This window comes from Silene latifolia, chromosome 6, assembly GCF_048544455.1.
Source record: "Silene latifolia isolate original U9 population chromosome 6, ASM4854445v1, whole genome shotgun sequence".
Classification (NCBI taxonomy): domain Eukaryota; kingdom Viridiplantae; phylum Streptophyta; class Magnoliopsida; order Caryophyllales; family Caryophyllaceae; genus Silene; species Silene latifolia.
This window is the reverse complement of record NC_133531.1, coordinates 134,971,144-134,990,252: the sequence shown is the minus strand read 5'-3', so window position 1 is coordinate 134,990,252 and position 19,109 is coordinate 134,971,144. Positions and strand designations below refer to the sequence as shown.

At 33.7% G+C, this 19,109-nt stretch overlaps 1 protein-coding gene across 1 annotated transcript; it reads left to right on the top strand.

The window, feature by feature from the left end:
* The first annotated feature begins 654 nt into the window (after positions 1-654).
* LOC141588744 (uncharacterized) lies at positions 655-11,013 on the top strand. Its single transcript, XM_074410171.1, has 2 exons — positions 655-1,287; positions 10,504-11,013. Exons 1-2 carry the CDS (start codon positions 655-657, stop codon positions 11,011-11,013), a joined length of 1,143 nt encoding a protein of 380 aa, XP_074266272.1.
* The last annotated feature ends 8,096 nt before the right edge of the window (positions 11,014-19,109 follow it).

Sequence of the window (19,109 nt, the reverse complement as noted above, 5' to 3'; positions counted from 1 at the left end):
TCTGTGGTGACCCCAAAGCGGTCTAGGATGCATCCTAGTCCTCCTGTTACCAAATCTAAATCTGAGACTGGTAAGACTTCTAATGAGAATAGACCCTTGCAGACTCCTGTTAGAATTCTAACAAGGATGAATTCACAAGAGTATGTTAGGGACATTTCATCTGGAAAAACTACTTTCATGGAGGTGTTTAATAGTGCTATCCATAAATCTGTTCAAATGGCTAAGGGTGGACTCAGTGGTTTGAAAAATAGAGAGCAAAGTATTGTTGAGGAAGGATCTGCAACCAGAAGAGATAATGGATAATTTGGTTTCTGGAACGTAAGGGGTCTAAATAGCTTAACTAAACAAAAAGAAATAAAGTGGTTTTTACATTCTAATAAATTAGGGCTATTTGGACTTGTTGAGACTAAGGTGAAGAGTAAGAATTGGTTGAGTATTAGGAATAATATTTGCTCAGATTGGGCTCTCTGTACTAATAACAGTAAGCACAAATGGGGAAGAGTGTGGCTGATATGGAATCCTTAGTGTTATGAAGTGCACATTCAGGATATCACTAGTCAAACAATTCATACTTTTGTGAAGGACAAGGTTAATGGGAGGTCGTTTTGGTTTACTTGTGTCTATGGTTTTAATGATCAGAATATGAGAAAAGACATGTGGGATATTCTGAAGAATTATAGTGGTAAATGTTATGTACCATGGGCAATTGGTGGGGATTTTAATAATGTGCTTACCTACCAGGAAAGGATTGGAGGTGAAGTTATCCCAGCTGAGATTCAACCTTTCCAGGATTGCATTAATTTTTGTCAGCTTCAGGATATAAAGGCCGTTGACTCTTACTTTACTTGGACCAACAAACAGGGTGTTGATACAAGGAAGTACAGTAGACTTGACAGAATATTGGAGAATGGGGATTGGTTACAAAGGTTTCCTGAGGCTTTTGCTAACTTCATGCCTGAGGGAATTTTTGATCATTGCCCTTGTGTGGTGCAGTTTGGGGCGGCTACACAGAGAAAACATGCCTCCTTCAAGTATTATAACATGTGGTCTTTATTCTCTGGTTTCACTCAGATTGTTGGGAGTCATTGGGATGATCAGATTGATGGTACCCCTATATTTAAGTTGATTACTAATCTGAAGAAAGTGAAAAGGCCATTGAAAGATATCAACAAGGAGAATTTCCATGATATAGAGCATACTACTTCCCTTACACTGATGGCTCTTACCCAACTTCAGGAGAGATTAAGAGTCACTCCTTTGGACCCTGCTCTGATTATGGCTGAGAGAGTTGTCTAAAGAATATGCTGTATTGCTCAATGCTAAGCACCAGTTCGTTGCGTAAAAAAAAAAAGCTACATGGGCTATTGAAGATGATGACAATACTGCTTACTTTCATGCTAGTCTGAGGGCTAAAAGAAGTAGGAACAAGGTGGTTCAGATTGAGGATGTTCATGGGAGTTGTAAAACTACTCCCGAGGATATCAACACAGCTTTTAAGAACTTTTTTATTCAGATTTTGGGTACCAGTCATGTGACACCCTTAAATTTAGCGATAAATAAACACGTAAATTCTACCGAAAAACTGACAGGATATGTTTGTAATTGGTTCAACTAGACAAAACCTGTAATTTTTAAAATTTTCCTAAACCATTCACAAACATCTCCAACTTAAGAGTGCCAAAAACCTGCAAAAGCTAACAAACTAATTTACATGCCATAGCTAACGATAAGATGATATAATGATACAAAACAAAATCAAAGAGGGAGACATATGTCCCTTCAAAATATATACAAAACCAAAAGTCTAAAGGTTTACTATAAAAATAGCCAAAACTAGGTCCAAGGTTCTTTTGCTCACTAGCTCGTCTGTGTACCCCATCTAAACATCTTCAACCTGTCAATCGCATTTTATACAAACACGAAAGCCACAATTCAGTGGGGAGTAACTTCGAGTCCTCCCAGCCACGAAACGTCATAATTAATGTAACATGTAATGTAACATGTAAACAATTTGATAAACCATTTACTTATCAAGTATTCTAACATGTGAACTCTAAACCGACCAATTTAAACTATCATGTGAAACATATAACAAATAGTAATCCAAACTTTATCAATTGTAACCGGCTTACATCTCACCTATTACAATTCATAAAATCACCATACAAGAAAGGGCAATATATTAAAGACAGGCATAAGTTCTTAGTACGGTCAATAGTCACTCTGTAACTCGAGACTATACCACGAGGTAGGGAAGGTAATCGAACCGGTATCTTGGCTCAGCGGTTAATATGAATAAAACAAGGCCAAGACACAACACAACCCTAGCCTAAAATCTGCGCAGACCTAGACATGCGTATACACACCACCGCACCCAAGACCCACAATTTTTCTAAAACAAAGTGAGTACCCTAAGGAGTCCACCAAAGGGTTGGCTAGTACTTAAGTTCCACCACTTACTCTCAAAATAAGTAACGAGGTCATGCCCCAACTTGGATATAAACCCACCAAGTCAGGAACACAGAGGCTATTAAGCAGTGAACATACACTCGTCAAAGACTATAAAGACCTATCTATGACAAACACAACAACCTGCAAGAAATATTCAATACCCATTCCAATTCTAGCAATTTTAACAATATTAAAGGTTTCAGGGAATCTAGGGCCGTTTCTACAATATAAGAAGCTACTCAAATCAATTAACTACACATGTGAAATAAAAATATAATAAATGGCCTAAAACAAGAAAAAGGCCGATTATCTAATTCATATAAAATTTCATCCAACCGATTTTTACCCGCAACCCCACCTATGACAGTGCGGGTTAAATTGCGGTGACCAATCACTCAATTAATCGACATCGAATCGACCAAAGGGACTAAGGCTCGGTTTTACAAATCATCAAAACATTACAATTATCGCTATAAAATTCATTTTGAGCCTAATCATTACAATTTCATTTTATAATCTACCCTAACATGTGCAACTACCAATATAAACATAATTTTTACCATTAACATAATTTTTACTACTAATATGATTCAATTCAAAAGTGTACTCATATGTAACTTATACTAACTATAACATTAATGAACCCAAAATGACAAATATTGCATGAAAAACCGCGAAACAAGTAACGGGCTGACCCGGGCCTGCCGTGGGCCTGCACGGGCCTGCCAGGCCTGCTGGGCCGCCACCCCCACACCTCCATTTCTCCATTTTTGTTCAGTTTAACACCGTCTAAAACATCAATTAATCATTCCTAATCTAATATGTTAACTTAAATTAACAAAGAACATGAATTAGGCATGCATGCAACCATATTATCATGTGAAATTAACTACTTAAATAAAAATCACAAAAACATACAAAAACCAAAGAATGTGACGATTATTCGTCGAGTAACTCGAAATATGTTACCTTAAGCTAGAAAATGAGCAATTAGCACCTTGAATACCAAACCCTAATATACACTAGCCACTATCTTCAACAATATACGAGTCCCCAAATCCGTCCTCCAATTCTTCACCTAAATAAACAATAAAAACACAAAAATAAGCATAAAAACCGAAATTGTGCCCAAAATCGTCTTAAAACAAAATCAAGAAAACTGAAATTAAAACATACTAGGTTGTAGATCTCGAATAGAGGATTCCGAAAATATAAATTTTGTGAAAATCCGACAAGAAACGAAGAAATTATGATGAAAATAGCTTGGATTTGTATGAAAATGGTGGTTTTTGGGTAGAAGGTTCAAGAGAATGAAGAAGGATAAGAAAAATCAGAAAAAAGGAAGGGGAAGGGGGGTGTCCGCGGGAAAGGAAAGGAGGAAAGGAAGAAGGTGCGGGTTTTAGTCGGGATTTTACGAGTCGGTTTTGGCTCGTTTCGATAATAATTAGAACCGCTTGTCAAACGCAAATTCCGACAAGACCAAAGTTCTTAAACACGAGATTACAAGAAAATTGAATACTCATACGACCCATTTCCAAAATCGTTTGCCCAATTTTCAATAGAATTGTCATTTTCCCCCCGATATGCCCTTATTTCGAAATAAAAAGTTTTTACACGGTTTAAACTATTTTTAAACATTTCGAAACTATCAAAATAAATACTTTTCTTCAAAATATAATAAAATTATATTTCTTTGAATTATTTTTACTTTAAATACATTAATATCAAATTTTACTTGATTAATAAATTACTTCCGAAATATATTAACGGTCCGAAATTACGGGGTGTTACAATCACCCCTCCTTTTAAAAAGTTTCGTCCTCGAAACTTAGAAGGAGAAATTATAATATACAACATCTTAATAATATAATCATAAGAAAATATAGGTATCTTTTCAATGAAACGGTGATACTCTTGTTGATCAGACAAGAACATCCACATTCATATCAAGATATAAAAATATTTCTGCACCAATAAATGAGAAAACCTATTATTGGAACGTCTCCAATAACGAGATTTAACACTCATTAATGTTAAAATCAAAGTAAGAGAAAGGTAATCTACTCAAATTTTCTTTTGCAAAAAGCCAAAATAGAAGTAAAGGTTTCACTTTTGGGGTCAAATCCCTAAAAATGTAACATTAAACCTTGACAAAGAAGTCATAAATGGATCAAAATTAACAGAAATCGGACAAATCTTAACGAAAACTCGGGTCTAGAAATTAAAATTACGATAAATGAGTTTATATTCAAGAAAGGAATAGGGAACTAAATCAAATTTTCATTTTCAAGTCTTCAAAAATAGGTTAGGTTTGCAGAAGTGACATAAACTTTCAAGAATGAATCGAAACTGGTAGCTTGAAATATTTAGAAATTCCTCGAAGGAAAAAGTAACTTAGACATCATAGGAGCAAAAATGCTAAAAGGATTTAAGCTTAACTAATCAAAAGAGCTGTATGAATTTCATGGGGTAAGAATTGAAGTCGAACCTAAAAGGGTGTCAAAGATGGAGTTTCATAGGTTACCAATATCAAACTTATGAGAGGAGTATGATGAAGTAAGGAAGAGAGGTATGAGCGGTATGAGCGGTAACGCTCATGATCAAGGAAGAAGGGAGATTAGACAACAAGGAAACGTCAGACACTCTTATCTCAAACAACAACATCACTCAAAACGGTTCCGAAAACTTCCTAACAACAAAACTCATAACCACATCACTCCCAAGGGTTTCCTCAATCGCTTATGTTACCTCTTCCTAATATATTCCCTGGAACAAGATATTTCACTATAAGTGTGATCTCATCGCTCCAAAACCTCAAACATCCAGAAACAACTTTCACAAGCCTAAGGTCAAGGCTTCCAACAAAGCTATATTTGTATCCAACTAGTGTCAACTATGGGTTCCTCAAAACAAATAAACCTTTAATCAATAATCCCCATACCAAGCTCTAAACTACAAGAAAAGGTTCCTCAAATATTCCACAAGATTCTCATTTCAAAACAAGGTAGTAACATACCAACCCCAAAATCTGAAAAATCAATAGGATCACAAGTTTTCTATCCTTTTGCTTACTAAGAATTGCCAAAAGCGGAACCACACTCAGCTACACTCAGCTACAACATCGTCACATCATCTCAAGTACTCAATGCGACCTCAAGGTCTATAAAACTATAGGATTAACAAATTCTTCTCAATACTAAGTCTCTCTCAACTCAAGAACTCTCAAGAGCCAATTAATACCAAATCACATCACCAATCCATTCTGATCATCAACATCCCCAAGGAGTATTCTTTCAAATTTGATATCCTAAACTTACTTACCATCAAATTCTCAAGGAACAAGGTCATAATTGTAACAACACTTTATCACTTCCGAGTTCCTAAAACCATAAGCTGAAACTATGTTCTTTAACCTAACAATTGGTGTCAACCATACCATTACCCTTTCTAGTTACCAAAACAAGTGCTAAGACTTCCCAACAACGTAGCCTACTCTAACTCTCATACCATACTTCAAGTAGTAATCAATATCACTTACTAAACCAACTAATAATCCCACATTTAACATTTCTCACACGGTAACATATACATTATCAAACCCTCATACGAAAGTGATTATGGAAGCCAATCACAAACTCGACTACTTAGTCAATCCTATATCCTTAAGTCACATCTCACTAACTCTGTAAATATGGTCAACAAGGTACCAACTATACTAAGGAGATAAGGAGTGATAACGGGATAGTGAAACGGTAAAATATTTTCGTAGGGTGCATGAACTTGACAAGTTAGGAACCTAAGGAGTCAGACCGTAAAGATAACGGTTGACAAAAATAAGAGGTATTCGAGTTAAGAAGATATCTCGGCAAGAAGAAGACACGTAAACTTTGGCATAAAAACAGGGTTCAGTGATCGTTAAAGAAAAGGAAAGGAGAACAGAAGCGGCATAATGAAAGGGTTACTGCTTACCAAACACTCATCAAAGCTTATGATCGATATGGTAAGGTTACATCACTAAGGTACTCAACAAAGCCTCAAAAGTCCATCAAATCATAGGACTAACAAGGACTCCACGAGGGTAGGTATTCCTCAACTCAATTGGTTCTAAGAGCCAAAATCAATTCACCACACAAATTCATTTGTTACCACCCATGTCCCAAAGTATCTCCTTTACAATTCTCGTCATTGAACTTCACTTACTATGTCATCCCCAAGTACCATAGCTTGTTCACTCCATCATCTCACCACTTAATACTTCTAGTCTCCGATACCATAAATTAAAATCACCTCTTTGAACTCACGAACTACATCGAACAACATTCCACCAAAATTCCCAAATTCAGATATGATTAATAAGGTCAGCCACGTGTTCTCAAATTTCGAAAGGTCAACAAGGGCTATTCTATACTAGATTTGGTCAACTCAAAAGGTTTAACAAACTAGCTAATTCCAAAGTACGATACCAAACCATTAAGCAACGTCATTGTCCTATTGTATTCCTTTCAAGGCCTACAAGGATTAGGGCTAACTATCATTCCTTTAATTCTCCACAAGAAACATCGAGACTCTCAAATGAAGTAGCCTAGGTTCATTCCATCTTATGTGCTAAGGTAGTACCCATGCTCAATCATCTATAACAACCAAGCTCTCAATAAACATAAATCCCAAGGTGTTTCTCAACTCACTAGGCTCTCATATCAAGCACAACTAACAAGACTAACCAAAGGATCCCAAGTTATATTCTCCTATACAACTCAACCCTTAAACAATCAATTTCTCAACTCGTTCACGCCCTCCAATGATACATTCTCTCAAAATCGGGTTCTCATGAACAAGGGAACTATCCTGCGGAATAAAAGGAAGGTGTCCACATGGACTCTTATTATAAAAAGAAAACGAACTAAGGATGAATCGGGGGAAAGAATTGAAGAGTAGTTACCCAGGGCGAGAGTAGAGGAATTTGAAAGACGAACAACGAGATTGGAAGGTTAAGGTAAGATACGCTGAATACGGAAAGAAATATCGAGAAAGTGGAAGCATTCTTCATTTGGCATAACCAATCTTTAACGGCACCAAAATTAATAACTAACAATCAACAAACTTAGCTTGTAAGATTGCATTAGCTACATTTCTTGGAGAGCCATCTTGCAAAAGAGAAAATTAATTAGTACCTAACAATTAGCAATCACAAACAGACTACCACATAAAATCCTAAATCTACCCATCCTACCCATCTCTCAAGTTTATTATTTAAAGGTCAAGTGATTTTTAAGTGGGGTGCACAAACGTGCGTCGGGAGCAACAAGCTCTGATACCAACTGTGACACCCTTAAATTTAGCGATAAATAAACACTTAAATTCTACCGAAAAACTGACAGGATATGTTTGTAATTGGTTCAACTAGACAAAACCTGTAATTTTTAAAATTTTCCTAAACCATTCACAAACATCTCCAACTTAAGAGTGCCAAAAACCTGCAAAAGCTAACAAACTAATTTACATGCCATAGCTAACGATAAGATGATATAATGATACAAACCAAAATCAAAGAGGGAGACATATGTCCCTTCAAAATATATACAAAACCAAAAGTCTAAAGGTTTACTATAAAAATAGCCAAAACTAGGTCCAAGGTTCTTTTGCTCACTAGCTCGTCTGTGTACCCCATCTAAACATCTTCAACTCCGTCAATCGCATTTTATACAAACACGAAAGCCACAATTCGGTGGGGAGTAACTTCAGTCCTCCCGACCACGAAACGTCATAATTAATGTAACATGTAATGTAACATGTAAACAATTTGATAAACCATTTACTTATCAAGTATTCTAACATGTGAACTCTAAACCGACCAATTTAAACTATCATGTGAAACATATAACAAATAGTAATTCAAACTTTATCAATTGTAACCGGCTTACATCTCACCTATTACAATTCATAAAATCACCATACAAGAAAGGGCAATATATCAAAGACAGGCATAAGTTCTTAGTACGGTCAATAGTCACTCTGTAACTCGAGACTATACCACGAGGTAGGGAAGGTAATCGAACCGGTATCTTGGCTCAGCGGTTAATATGAATAAAACAAGGCCAAGACACAACACAACCCTAGCCTAAAATCTGCGCAGACCTAGACATGCGTATACACACCACCGCACCCAAGACCCACAATTTTTCTAAAACAAAGTGAGTACCCTAAGGAGTCCACCAAAGGGTTGGCTAGTACTTAAGCTGACCACTTACTCTCAAAATAAGTAACGAGGTCATGCCCCAACTTGGATATAAACCCACCAAGTCAGGAACACAGAGGCTATTAAGCAGTGAACATACACTCGTCAAAGACTATAAAGACCTATCTATGACAAACACAACAACCTGCAAGAAATATTCAATACCCATTCCAATTCTAGCAATTTTAACAATATTAAAGGTTTCAGGGAATCTAGGGCCGTTTCTACAATATAAGAAGCTACTCAAATCAATTAACTACACATGTGAAATAAAAATATAATAAATGGCCTAAAACAAGAAAAAGGCCGATTATCTAATTCATATAAAATTTCATCCAACCGAATTTTTACCCGCAACCCCAGCCCTGCGACAGGTACGGGTTAAATTGCGGCTGACCAATCACTCAATTAACCGACATCGAATCGGTCAAAGGGACTAAGGCTCGCCAGCACAATCATCAAAACATTACAATTATCGCTATAAAATTCATTTTGAGCCTAATCATTACAATTTCATTTTATAATCTACCCTAACATGTGCAACTACCAATATAAACATAATTTTTACCATTAACATAATTTTTACTACTAATATGATTCAATTCAAAAGTGTACTCATATGTAACTTATACTAACTATAACATTAATGAACCCAAAATGACAAATATTGCATGAAAAACCGCAAAACAAGCAACGGGCTGACCCGGGCCAGCCGTGGGCCTGCCGTGGGCCTGCACGGACCTGCCGGGCCTGCTGGGCCGCCACCCCCACACCTCCATTTCTCCATTTTTGTTCAGTTTAACACCGTCTGAAACATCAATTAATCATTCCTAATCTAATATGTTAACTTAAATTAACAAAGAACATGAATTAGGCATGCATGCAACCATATTATCATGTGAAATTAACTACTTAAATAAAAATCACAAAAACATACAAAAACCAAAGAATGTGACGATTATTCGTCGAGTAACTCGAAATATGTTACCTTAAGCTAGAAAATGAGCAATTAGCACCTTGAATACCAAACCCTAATATACACTAGCCACTATCTTCAACAATATACGAGTCCCCAAATCCGTCCTCCAATTCTTCACCTAAATAAACAATAAAAACACAAAAATAAGCATAAAACCCGAAATTGTGCCCAAAATCGTCTTAAAACAAAATCAAGAAAACTGAAATTAAAACATACTAGGTTGTAGATCTCGAAGAGAGGATTCCGGAAATATAAATTTTGTGAAAATCCGACAAGAAACGAAGAAATTATGATGAAAATAGCTTGGATTTGTATGAAAATGGTGGTTTTTGGGTAGAAGGTTCAAGAGAATGAAGAAGGATAAGAAAAATCAGAAAAAAGGAAGGGGAAGGGGGGTGTCCGCGGGAAAGGAAAGGAGGAAAGGAAGAAGGTGCGGGTTTTAGTCGGGATTTTACGAGTCGGTTTTGGCTCGTTTCGATAATAATTAGAACCGCTTGTCAAACGCAAATTTCGACAAGACCAAAGTTCTTAAACACGAGATTACAAGAGAATTGAATACTCATACGACCCATTTCCAAAATCGTTTGCCCAATTTTCAATAGAATTGTCATTTTCCCCCCGATATGCCCTTATTTCGAAATAAAAAGTTTTTACACGGTTTAAACTATTTTTAAACATTTAGAAACTATCAAAATAAATACTTTTCTTCAAAATATAATAAAATTATATTTCTTTGAATTATTTTTACTTTAAATACATTAATATCAAATTTTACTTGATTAATAAATTACTTCCGAAATATATTAACGGTCCGAAATTACGGGGTGTTACAAGTCAGGATGTTAATAGAGTGCACAAGACCACTGTCCAGAAAGGCAGAGTGATTACCAATGAGCATCATGAGAAGCTTCTGAGGAAGGTTACTGCTGAGGAAATCAGGCTGGCTATGTTCGTTATTCCTGGGACTAAAGCTCCTGGCCCTGATGGTTACAGCAGCCAATTTTTCAAAGACATTTGGAGTATTACTGGGACTGCAGTCTGTGATGCCATAATGGATTTTTTTGAGAATGGCAAGTTGTTAAAACAAGTGAATAATATTGTGTTAACCTTGGTGCCAAAAGTTGATATGCCTCTTTCTGTCACTCAATTCAGGCCTATAGCATGCTGTAACACAATATATAAATGCATTGCAAAGTTGCTTTGTAATAGATTGAGTGATGTGCTGCCTCATATTATAAGCCCTAATCAAAGTGCTTTTGTGAAAGGTAGAGATATAGTAGAAAATATTATAGTCTGCCAAGATTTGGTTAAATTGTATGGAAGGAAGCTTGCTCACCTAGATTGTTGATGAAGATTGACTTTCAAAAGGCATATGATAGTATTGAGTGGAGTTTTGTGAGGGAGATGCTTGAGGCTTTGCTGTTTCCTGAGCAGTTCATTAACTTAATCATGGAATGTGTTACCACCCCATCCTTCTCTTTGGCCTTAAATGGTGAGCTATTTGGATTTTTCAAAGCTAAGAGAGGGATTAGACAAGGTGACCCTCTTTCACCTCTGCTTTTCACTATTTATATGGAATATTTAAGTAGAATCCTTCAGGTGGTTCAAGACTATGATGGTTTCAAGTTCCACCCTTTATGTAAGTTTATGAAGCTAAGCTGTCTCATCTGTGCTTTGCAGATGACTTGCTTCTGTTTTGTAAAGAGGATAGGACCTCTGTGACTATTTTACTTAGGGCGTTTGAAACCTTCTCTTGTGCTTCAGGGCTTAAAATGAATAGAGGCAAGTCTTGCTTGTATGGTAATAGTATTGCCAGGGATGCTTTTAATGAGATTATTAGTTTGGCTGGGATCCTGCTGGTAAGCTTCCATTTAGATATCTGGGGGTCCCAATCATAGCTAAAAGAATTTCTTCCTTGGATTGTTCTAAACTGGTTGAAAGAGTTGTTGACAGGATAAGGGCCCTTGGAGCTCGTAAGCTGTCATATGCAGGTAGATTGACTTTAATCAAATCTGTTTTCAGCAATTTACATTGTTATTGGGCTCGTATTTTTGTACTGCCTGTGAGCATTCTGAATAAGGTTGAGGCTATTTGTCGAAGTTTCTTATGGCAAGGCAAAGAGATAGCTCATGGACCTGCTCTTATATCCTGGGACACTTGTTGTAATGCAAAGAAGGCAGGAGGTTTAGGTATCATTGAGTTAAGAAGGTGGAATTGTGCTGCTATGGGTAAGTATATATGGTGGATTGCTCAGAAAGAAGACCATCTGTGGGTCAAATGGGTACATGCTGTGTATATGAAAAATGGGGGGTGGTTTGATTACCTTCCTACTGCTAGATCAAGCTGGTCTTGGAAGAAATTGTGTGCTGTGAAAGAAAGATTGAAATCAGGTTACTGTGGTGACTGGTGGTTGACACAGGGGGGCATTTATAGTATAAAGGCAGGCTATAACTGGTTAGGGACCGCTACTAGTAATGTTAATTGGACTCCTTTTGTTTGGAATAAGCTGAGTCCTCCTAAGCATTGCTTTATTGGGTGGCTTGTGGCTCATGGCAGATTGCTTACCAGGGACGACAGGCTGCATAAGATGAGAATATGTGAGGATACTGTGTGTTGTATCTGTGGAAGTCAGGATGAAAGTCATGCTCATCTTTTCTTTGAGTGTGATTATAGTAGGGAATGTTTGGCACTGTTTAATGGTTACATGAAGATTTCTCCCCTACTGGGAATGTGTTACTGATAGTGGTTGAAACTTGAATGAGAAGCTTGTTAAGAAAGCAGATGATTGATGCAGGTATTCAGGCTTTAGTCTACAGAATTTGGGAGATGCGTAACAAATGCAGGGTAAAAGGAGTGCTTCTCAGACCGAGGAATCTGATTATGTTGGTGCAGCAGGATATCAGAACAAGGCTCCAAGGGTTACATAGTCATGGAAAGATTAGTGGATTGTATAAAGAATGGCTTTAATTTTTCCAATGTTTTTAAATTCTTGCTAGATTGATGTAAGAAGTAACAGTTGATGTATTTGTTGGTGATCATTTTTGGTGTAATATAACTTACATTTTACCAAAAAAAAAAATGTTAAATTATTATTAAAATAACTTCTTTTTGCATAAATGTTTCGATTTAAGTAGGATAGTAATCAATCAATAAAATATAAATATTAATTTCGAAAATCCGCTACATATTAAAGCAACAACATTTAAAGCCTTATGGTGATGCCATATCACCATTTATACTGTTTTTTTCACTCTAATTTTCCAATTTCAACAACTAACAAACTAGCCACTAGAATATGTTATTTAGACGATAATTGTGTTAATCACATTTACTAATATACAAGACCAATATCAGTAACCATTAGAAACATTTTACACTATTGCATAAAAAAAATGTCTCATCACATAATTATATTGCAAGATTTTGCGTAAACTAATTTTAAATAACTGTTTTTATTTTATGATTTTTGTAACATAAATATTGTCTGTGAATCTATTTTACACTGTGTTACCTTAAAGCCGACTCAAGAAGACTAAATTAATTACTCCCTCTGTCCCCGCTTATTTGTTGTCATTTTCTATTTTGGTGTGTCTCAAATAATTGTTGTGCTTTTTATTTTAAGAATGAACTTGATGAACAATTTGATCATTCACACTCAATTAGCAGTCATTTAGTAATTGACTCCCTCTTCTTTTCTTGGTTTTGCGCGAAAATCAAGGGACAACAATTGATTGGAACGGAGAGAATATATATAAGAAATTTATACACGGTTACCAATTCATGGATCGGACTATATAACCAGTTGTATATGTTGTACGGTGTAGAATCTAAGCTTTATGATAAAGTATCCGAGCATTATGTTAAAGAATATGAGTTTTATTAGAAAGTATTGAGTTCATTCATTTACACATCAAAAACATTAACTTTGAATTAACTCAGAAAGAATACATATAAGCTCAGATTCTTATACCTTGGTTGCACAATACTTATAGTACAATTGTACAACTGGATGTATAATCCTATTTGTGCACTGTTACCCAACCACCAACTCAAATTAATCTTTTATTTATCAATAATAAATTGTCGAGTTGATTGAGTATTTGAGATTTTGTTAAGTACGCACCGAAGTGGATGCTACTTATAAATTATAATCAGTGAATGATCATCATTTAGATACTGTAAAAGATTGAATTTTTATTAATGTTGTCTTTTCTTTTAAAAAAAATTAAGTCTCTAAAATTTTTTTAAGATGAAAAAACTTGATTACTTATAATCTTGCGAAAATTAGTCACATAACACCTAAATTTCAGCCCATTCTATCCGGACCGAAATTAACCGGACATAAACCACACCAGACCGAAAACCAAAACTTGTAAAAGTGTGGATCAATGACCGGACTTAAATGAACCCGGTCCAGGTTTCGTCAAGACCAAATGGTGTGGTTCAGTCAGGTCCAGGCAATTTTTCCGGTCCAAACCTAAACTTGTTCAACTTTAGTTATTTGGTTGCCCCAATTAACATGAAATGAAACTTCCTAGAACCCTAATTCCTCCATAATCGGGAAAGTTGTTTGTCTAGTGTCCGCTTCGATAAGTGGAAGTTCCTGTTCCGGTAGAATTACAGTTTCCACATGGAAACAAATAACTTTTTAAAATTTCCGTGAAATAGAATAGCATAGTAATTAGAACTTTCCAAGTATTGTACTTTCCTATTTTAAACCAAGCGAACCCAAAAAAACATCGAAACGTCTATCCTTTAATTGGGCAAAGCGCCCCTTTGACTTTAACTTTTACAGAATATATTTGTTCAAAAATTATAAAAATGTTACCATTAATCATAATATTTAGTCTTATATTTTAATATATTAAAGAGAGAAGTGAGTGTCTCGAAATATGAGAAAGTCATATTTTTATAAAAAAGAGGGACCATTGCTTTTGCACAGTCGTCAATGCGGTAGCTTGACCATGATTTTTGACATATTAATGGTCAAAGCTACAAAAGTTTGACCCTTATGAAACAAGGTGGAAGATGTCTAAGAAAGGAAGGAAGTATACATGATGAATTTTTTTAATATAACTCATAATGGTTTGTTCTACCGAGTGTGGTATATATGCCAGTTATTTTGTTGAGGAACATTAACTTCGAAAGAGTATTATCTAACGAAATCTGTCTTGTTATCAATCGCCTTGGAAAATTCATAGTAAAAGGTACGTAAGATAATTACAGGGTTCAAAGTCGACAAAAGGTATTGGACCAGAGGATAGTAATGACTTCCTCATATACAAAGATTTCTTTCGTTCTTAAGCGGAAACAATATACATTGAGGCCATGCTACACCATGACAATAAACAAGAGTTAAAGACAATCACTTAATCATGTTGGAATTTATGTGTCGAACCTGTTTTAGTAATGGATAACTTTACGTTGAAGCGTCAAGAACAACATTATTCGATGGATTAAGGTTCTCATTGATGATAGAGACCAAATGTATCAAGGCCACACAAAAGACATTGTTTACAAAGAAGTTTTCACAAATTTATCAAATTAGGTGTCGTATTATATATTTTGCATAAAGCTTTTAAGGACAAGTAGTCTTAATTATAAATAGTCAAATACTATTTCGGTTAAACACCTATGGTGCGTGAGATAATAAGAACTGTAACTCTATATTTCAACTATATATATATATATCTTTAAATGTTATACAAACGATATAGTTAATACCAGATGTTAGGTGTTCGTTGTAGGAACTAATGATTAATCAATCCTCATCTAAATCAACCTTCGAAATTTTGTCTGCTCCCATTTTCAGCATGGTTTGACTTTTTGTTAAATTTAGTAATTTTCTATTACCAGACCATGATAACGTAAACCAATGTTTTCAGCGTTGCCGTAAAATACTAATTTGGTAACCCAAAGATTTTAATGTTGTCATAAACTACTAACTGATGCTGTCACAAATGATACTACTACTACTACTACTACTACTGCTGCTACTACTACTACTACTAGGCGCCCCCCGCATTTTATTTAATAGAATCAGGTATATTTTTTATTGTTCTTTAGAGACTACTAATTCTTTTAAAATTCAATTTGGATTTGATTTTATGAGAAGTTTATAAAAAACAAACTAGTTTTGTACCTGCGAAAATCGCGGACTTGTTCTATTTGTCTCATTTATTTGCTTTGCTTTTGTTGACATCCATCTGTAACTAAAATATAATTTTTTTTTATCGCGAATAAGCTATAAACCAAAACATTTGTAAATATTTACTTCTTTTACATTATTTTTCATGATCATAGTAATATAGATAGAAGGTTTAATTTGAACTTTATTTCTATATATTTTATTACATGTTAATATTATTCATGAATATTTTGTAGTCAACAATTTAATGTAGCTAATTTTATAACTATAAATGTTTGTTTAAATTTTTTACAAATTTGTTATTTTTATGTATTTATGATGTACGTCATAAATAATTAAGCTAAAAATGGCTGCGTCGTTAGGTCGATAAACAAAGCACTCCAAGATCGCGGTTACATATCTGATAGGTTTTTTTAAGAAAGTTAAATAGATACTATTAATTTAACTTTTCCTCAAAATCTATACTTTTTATCAAAAATATACATGTAAAATAGAGAATCTCGCCGATGATAAATGGTGATGCTTTGTAAAACAACTAAAAGATTAAAAAATATGTTTTCGTTTTTCACATTTAGATCCAACATGTAATCTCCACTTTTTAATAGTCTCCTCACAAAGAAATAATCTGCAAATTGAGATTGATAAAATTAAAATTAAAATTAAATAAGCATCATCTTAATTACAAAACTAATTATACAACTTATTAAACGTTTAAAATTTTAAAATCTTAAAAGATAGAAATATGGAGTACTTTTAAGAAGACTATGAGCGTTTGAATCACATGCACATATACACCTTATTTTTCACTTTTTCGCAAGTGTGCTAATTACAATATTTAAGATGGTTTTGAAATAAATCAAAAGTAACAATATGAGAAATTGTGAAGCTTTATAATCCAAGTTATTGGATTTTTTATTTACCACATATAAGACCTTTTAGCTACTATCTTTATTACTAATGAGGAATTATATGGATAAACTTTACGATTTAAATTAGACCTGGCAAACAGGTTGGGTCGTGTTGGGTTCGTGTTCTTGTCACATGTAAATGGGTCATAAACCCTCCAACTCAAACCCGGCCCAATTAAATATCGTGTCGTGTTCGTGTCGATCCACTTACATAAATGGGTCATCAAGCCTCAACCCTAACCCGTTAATTTCGTGTCGGGTTCATGTCGTGTTTTCATATCATGTCCATATTTGAAAAGTTTAAGTATATTTATGTGATGGAGGATCAAGAAAAGTTAGAATTAATTTAGTAAACATGTCATTCGTGTCGGATTCGTATTTAGAGAGCTCAACCCAAATCCAACCAATTAAATATCGTGTCGTGTTCTTGTCGACCTACTTACATAAATGGGTCTTAAGTCTCAACTCAAACCCGTTAATTTCGTGTCGGGTCCGTGTCGGGTTTTCGTGTCATGTCATCGTTTGCCAGCTCTAATTTAAATAATGAGAGTAAATTCTTAATTTATTTTTGTAATTTAGTACATGATCTTATGATTTCCACTAAAAAAATATTAATAGTAGCTTTATAATCCAAATTATTAGACTTTTTATTTACTACATATAAGACCTTTTAACTACTATCTCTATGGTTAATGAAGAGTTAGATGGACAAATTGTACGATTTAAATGATGAGAGTAAATTGTTAATTAATTTTTATAATTAAATCATGATCGGTATTATGATTTCCATCAAAAAATATTAGTAAATCTTATGAAGAATTTTAATAAATAAGTCTGATGTAGCCTTAATATTAACCAATATAAAAATGACATGTGAATTAAAATTAGATGTTTTAAATAGCCTTTTAACTATATTATATATATATATATATATATATATATATATATATATATATATATATATATATATATATATATATATATATATATATATATATATATATATATATATATATATATATATATATATATATATATATATTTTACAAAAATAGAGTTATAAAAAAAACAATTTACTAAGATCCTCTAAATTGAATTAAAAACTAAAAATGATTTGTTTTTATATCAAGTGAGACAATTACGTACCAAAAAAGTTTTAATATCATTAGAACATGGTTCAAGGACGGATATCAAGTTTTTGTTCAACTAAATCTTTCTGTTGCCTACACATTTCCCATGTAGTTTTTTTAACACACTATGTTAATATTATGAGAAGACAAATGAAGCATCACCTATAAAAATAGAATAAGAAACAAACATACATTTAACAATAATTCAATTAATCTTGTAAGAGGGTTTACATAAAGATAGTATAAAATAAATCTACCACAAAGCGATATTAGTGAATAAATTACAACAAATTGTGCATTTTACAATAAGTTTATATAAATTACACAAACAAAACTCGTAGAAAAAACCTTCTATATAACGTAATTAATTGCAAAATCCAACTTTGCAATAATAAGAAAATTGTACCATTCCATCTGAAAAAATAAATCAAGGTGAGAAATACAAATTGACATCAATAAAAGTTATTTAAACAACACTCGTACCAAATAAAACACAAATCTTAAGTATGACATAACTTTATTTTTTTCACAAATGCAAATGATTAATAAAAATTATACGCAATGGAAAGTTTCAATAACATATGAATATGCCAAAAGGTTAGAAAAAGAGGGTAAAAAATAAAAGTGCTTATTTTAAAGACTTTACTTATATTAACTTAGCATCATATAAGGAGTTAAATTTTAGGGGGAGAAAGAAATCATCAAAAAGGAAAAGGAAGAGCTAAAGAGAAAATGAAGAGTTAGAGATGAATAAGGGGTCATAAATATGATAATAAGTATTTTATCTTAATTCTATGAATAAATATTATTAATAGTCACATATTATCAAATGAAAGTTTCTTAGTGATTCTACGCTGTCGCATGTCTTATACATATCACATATGCTCAAGGTAGCCTTTTATATTATTGTATAGATATAACATGTAGATTATGATAGGTAATTTAGCATGCCTTTAATTTAGATATATAGATTTTGTATTTAGATTATAGAGTTGATGATTTTACATACATAAATATGGAGCAAGGAGAAATGTAATGTAAAAGTTTTGCATGAGAGTGGTTTATAAATTATTTTATGAAATTAAAATAAGACATATAGTTGATGGTTGATAGTTTGGCTTACTTTTTAATTATATTTATAGATTATTATTATTATTAAATCCACTTTGCATGAGAGTGATTTAAAAATTATCCTATGAAATTAAAATTATCTAAATTTAGTTTGTTACCATTAATTATGAGAGTAACTTTTAAATGT

Excerpts from the sequence above, each read along its gene's own strand:
- LOC141588744 (XM_074410171.1), top strand. The coding sequence starts at position 655 with ATGTGGGATATTCTGAAGAATTATAGTGGTAAATGTTATGTACCATGG. Across the intron at positions 1,288-10,503 it reads CTCTGATTATGGCTGAGAGA|GATGTTAATAGAGTGCACAA; the intron begins GTTGTCTAAAGA and ends GTTACAAGTCAG.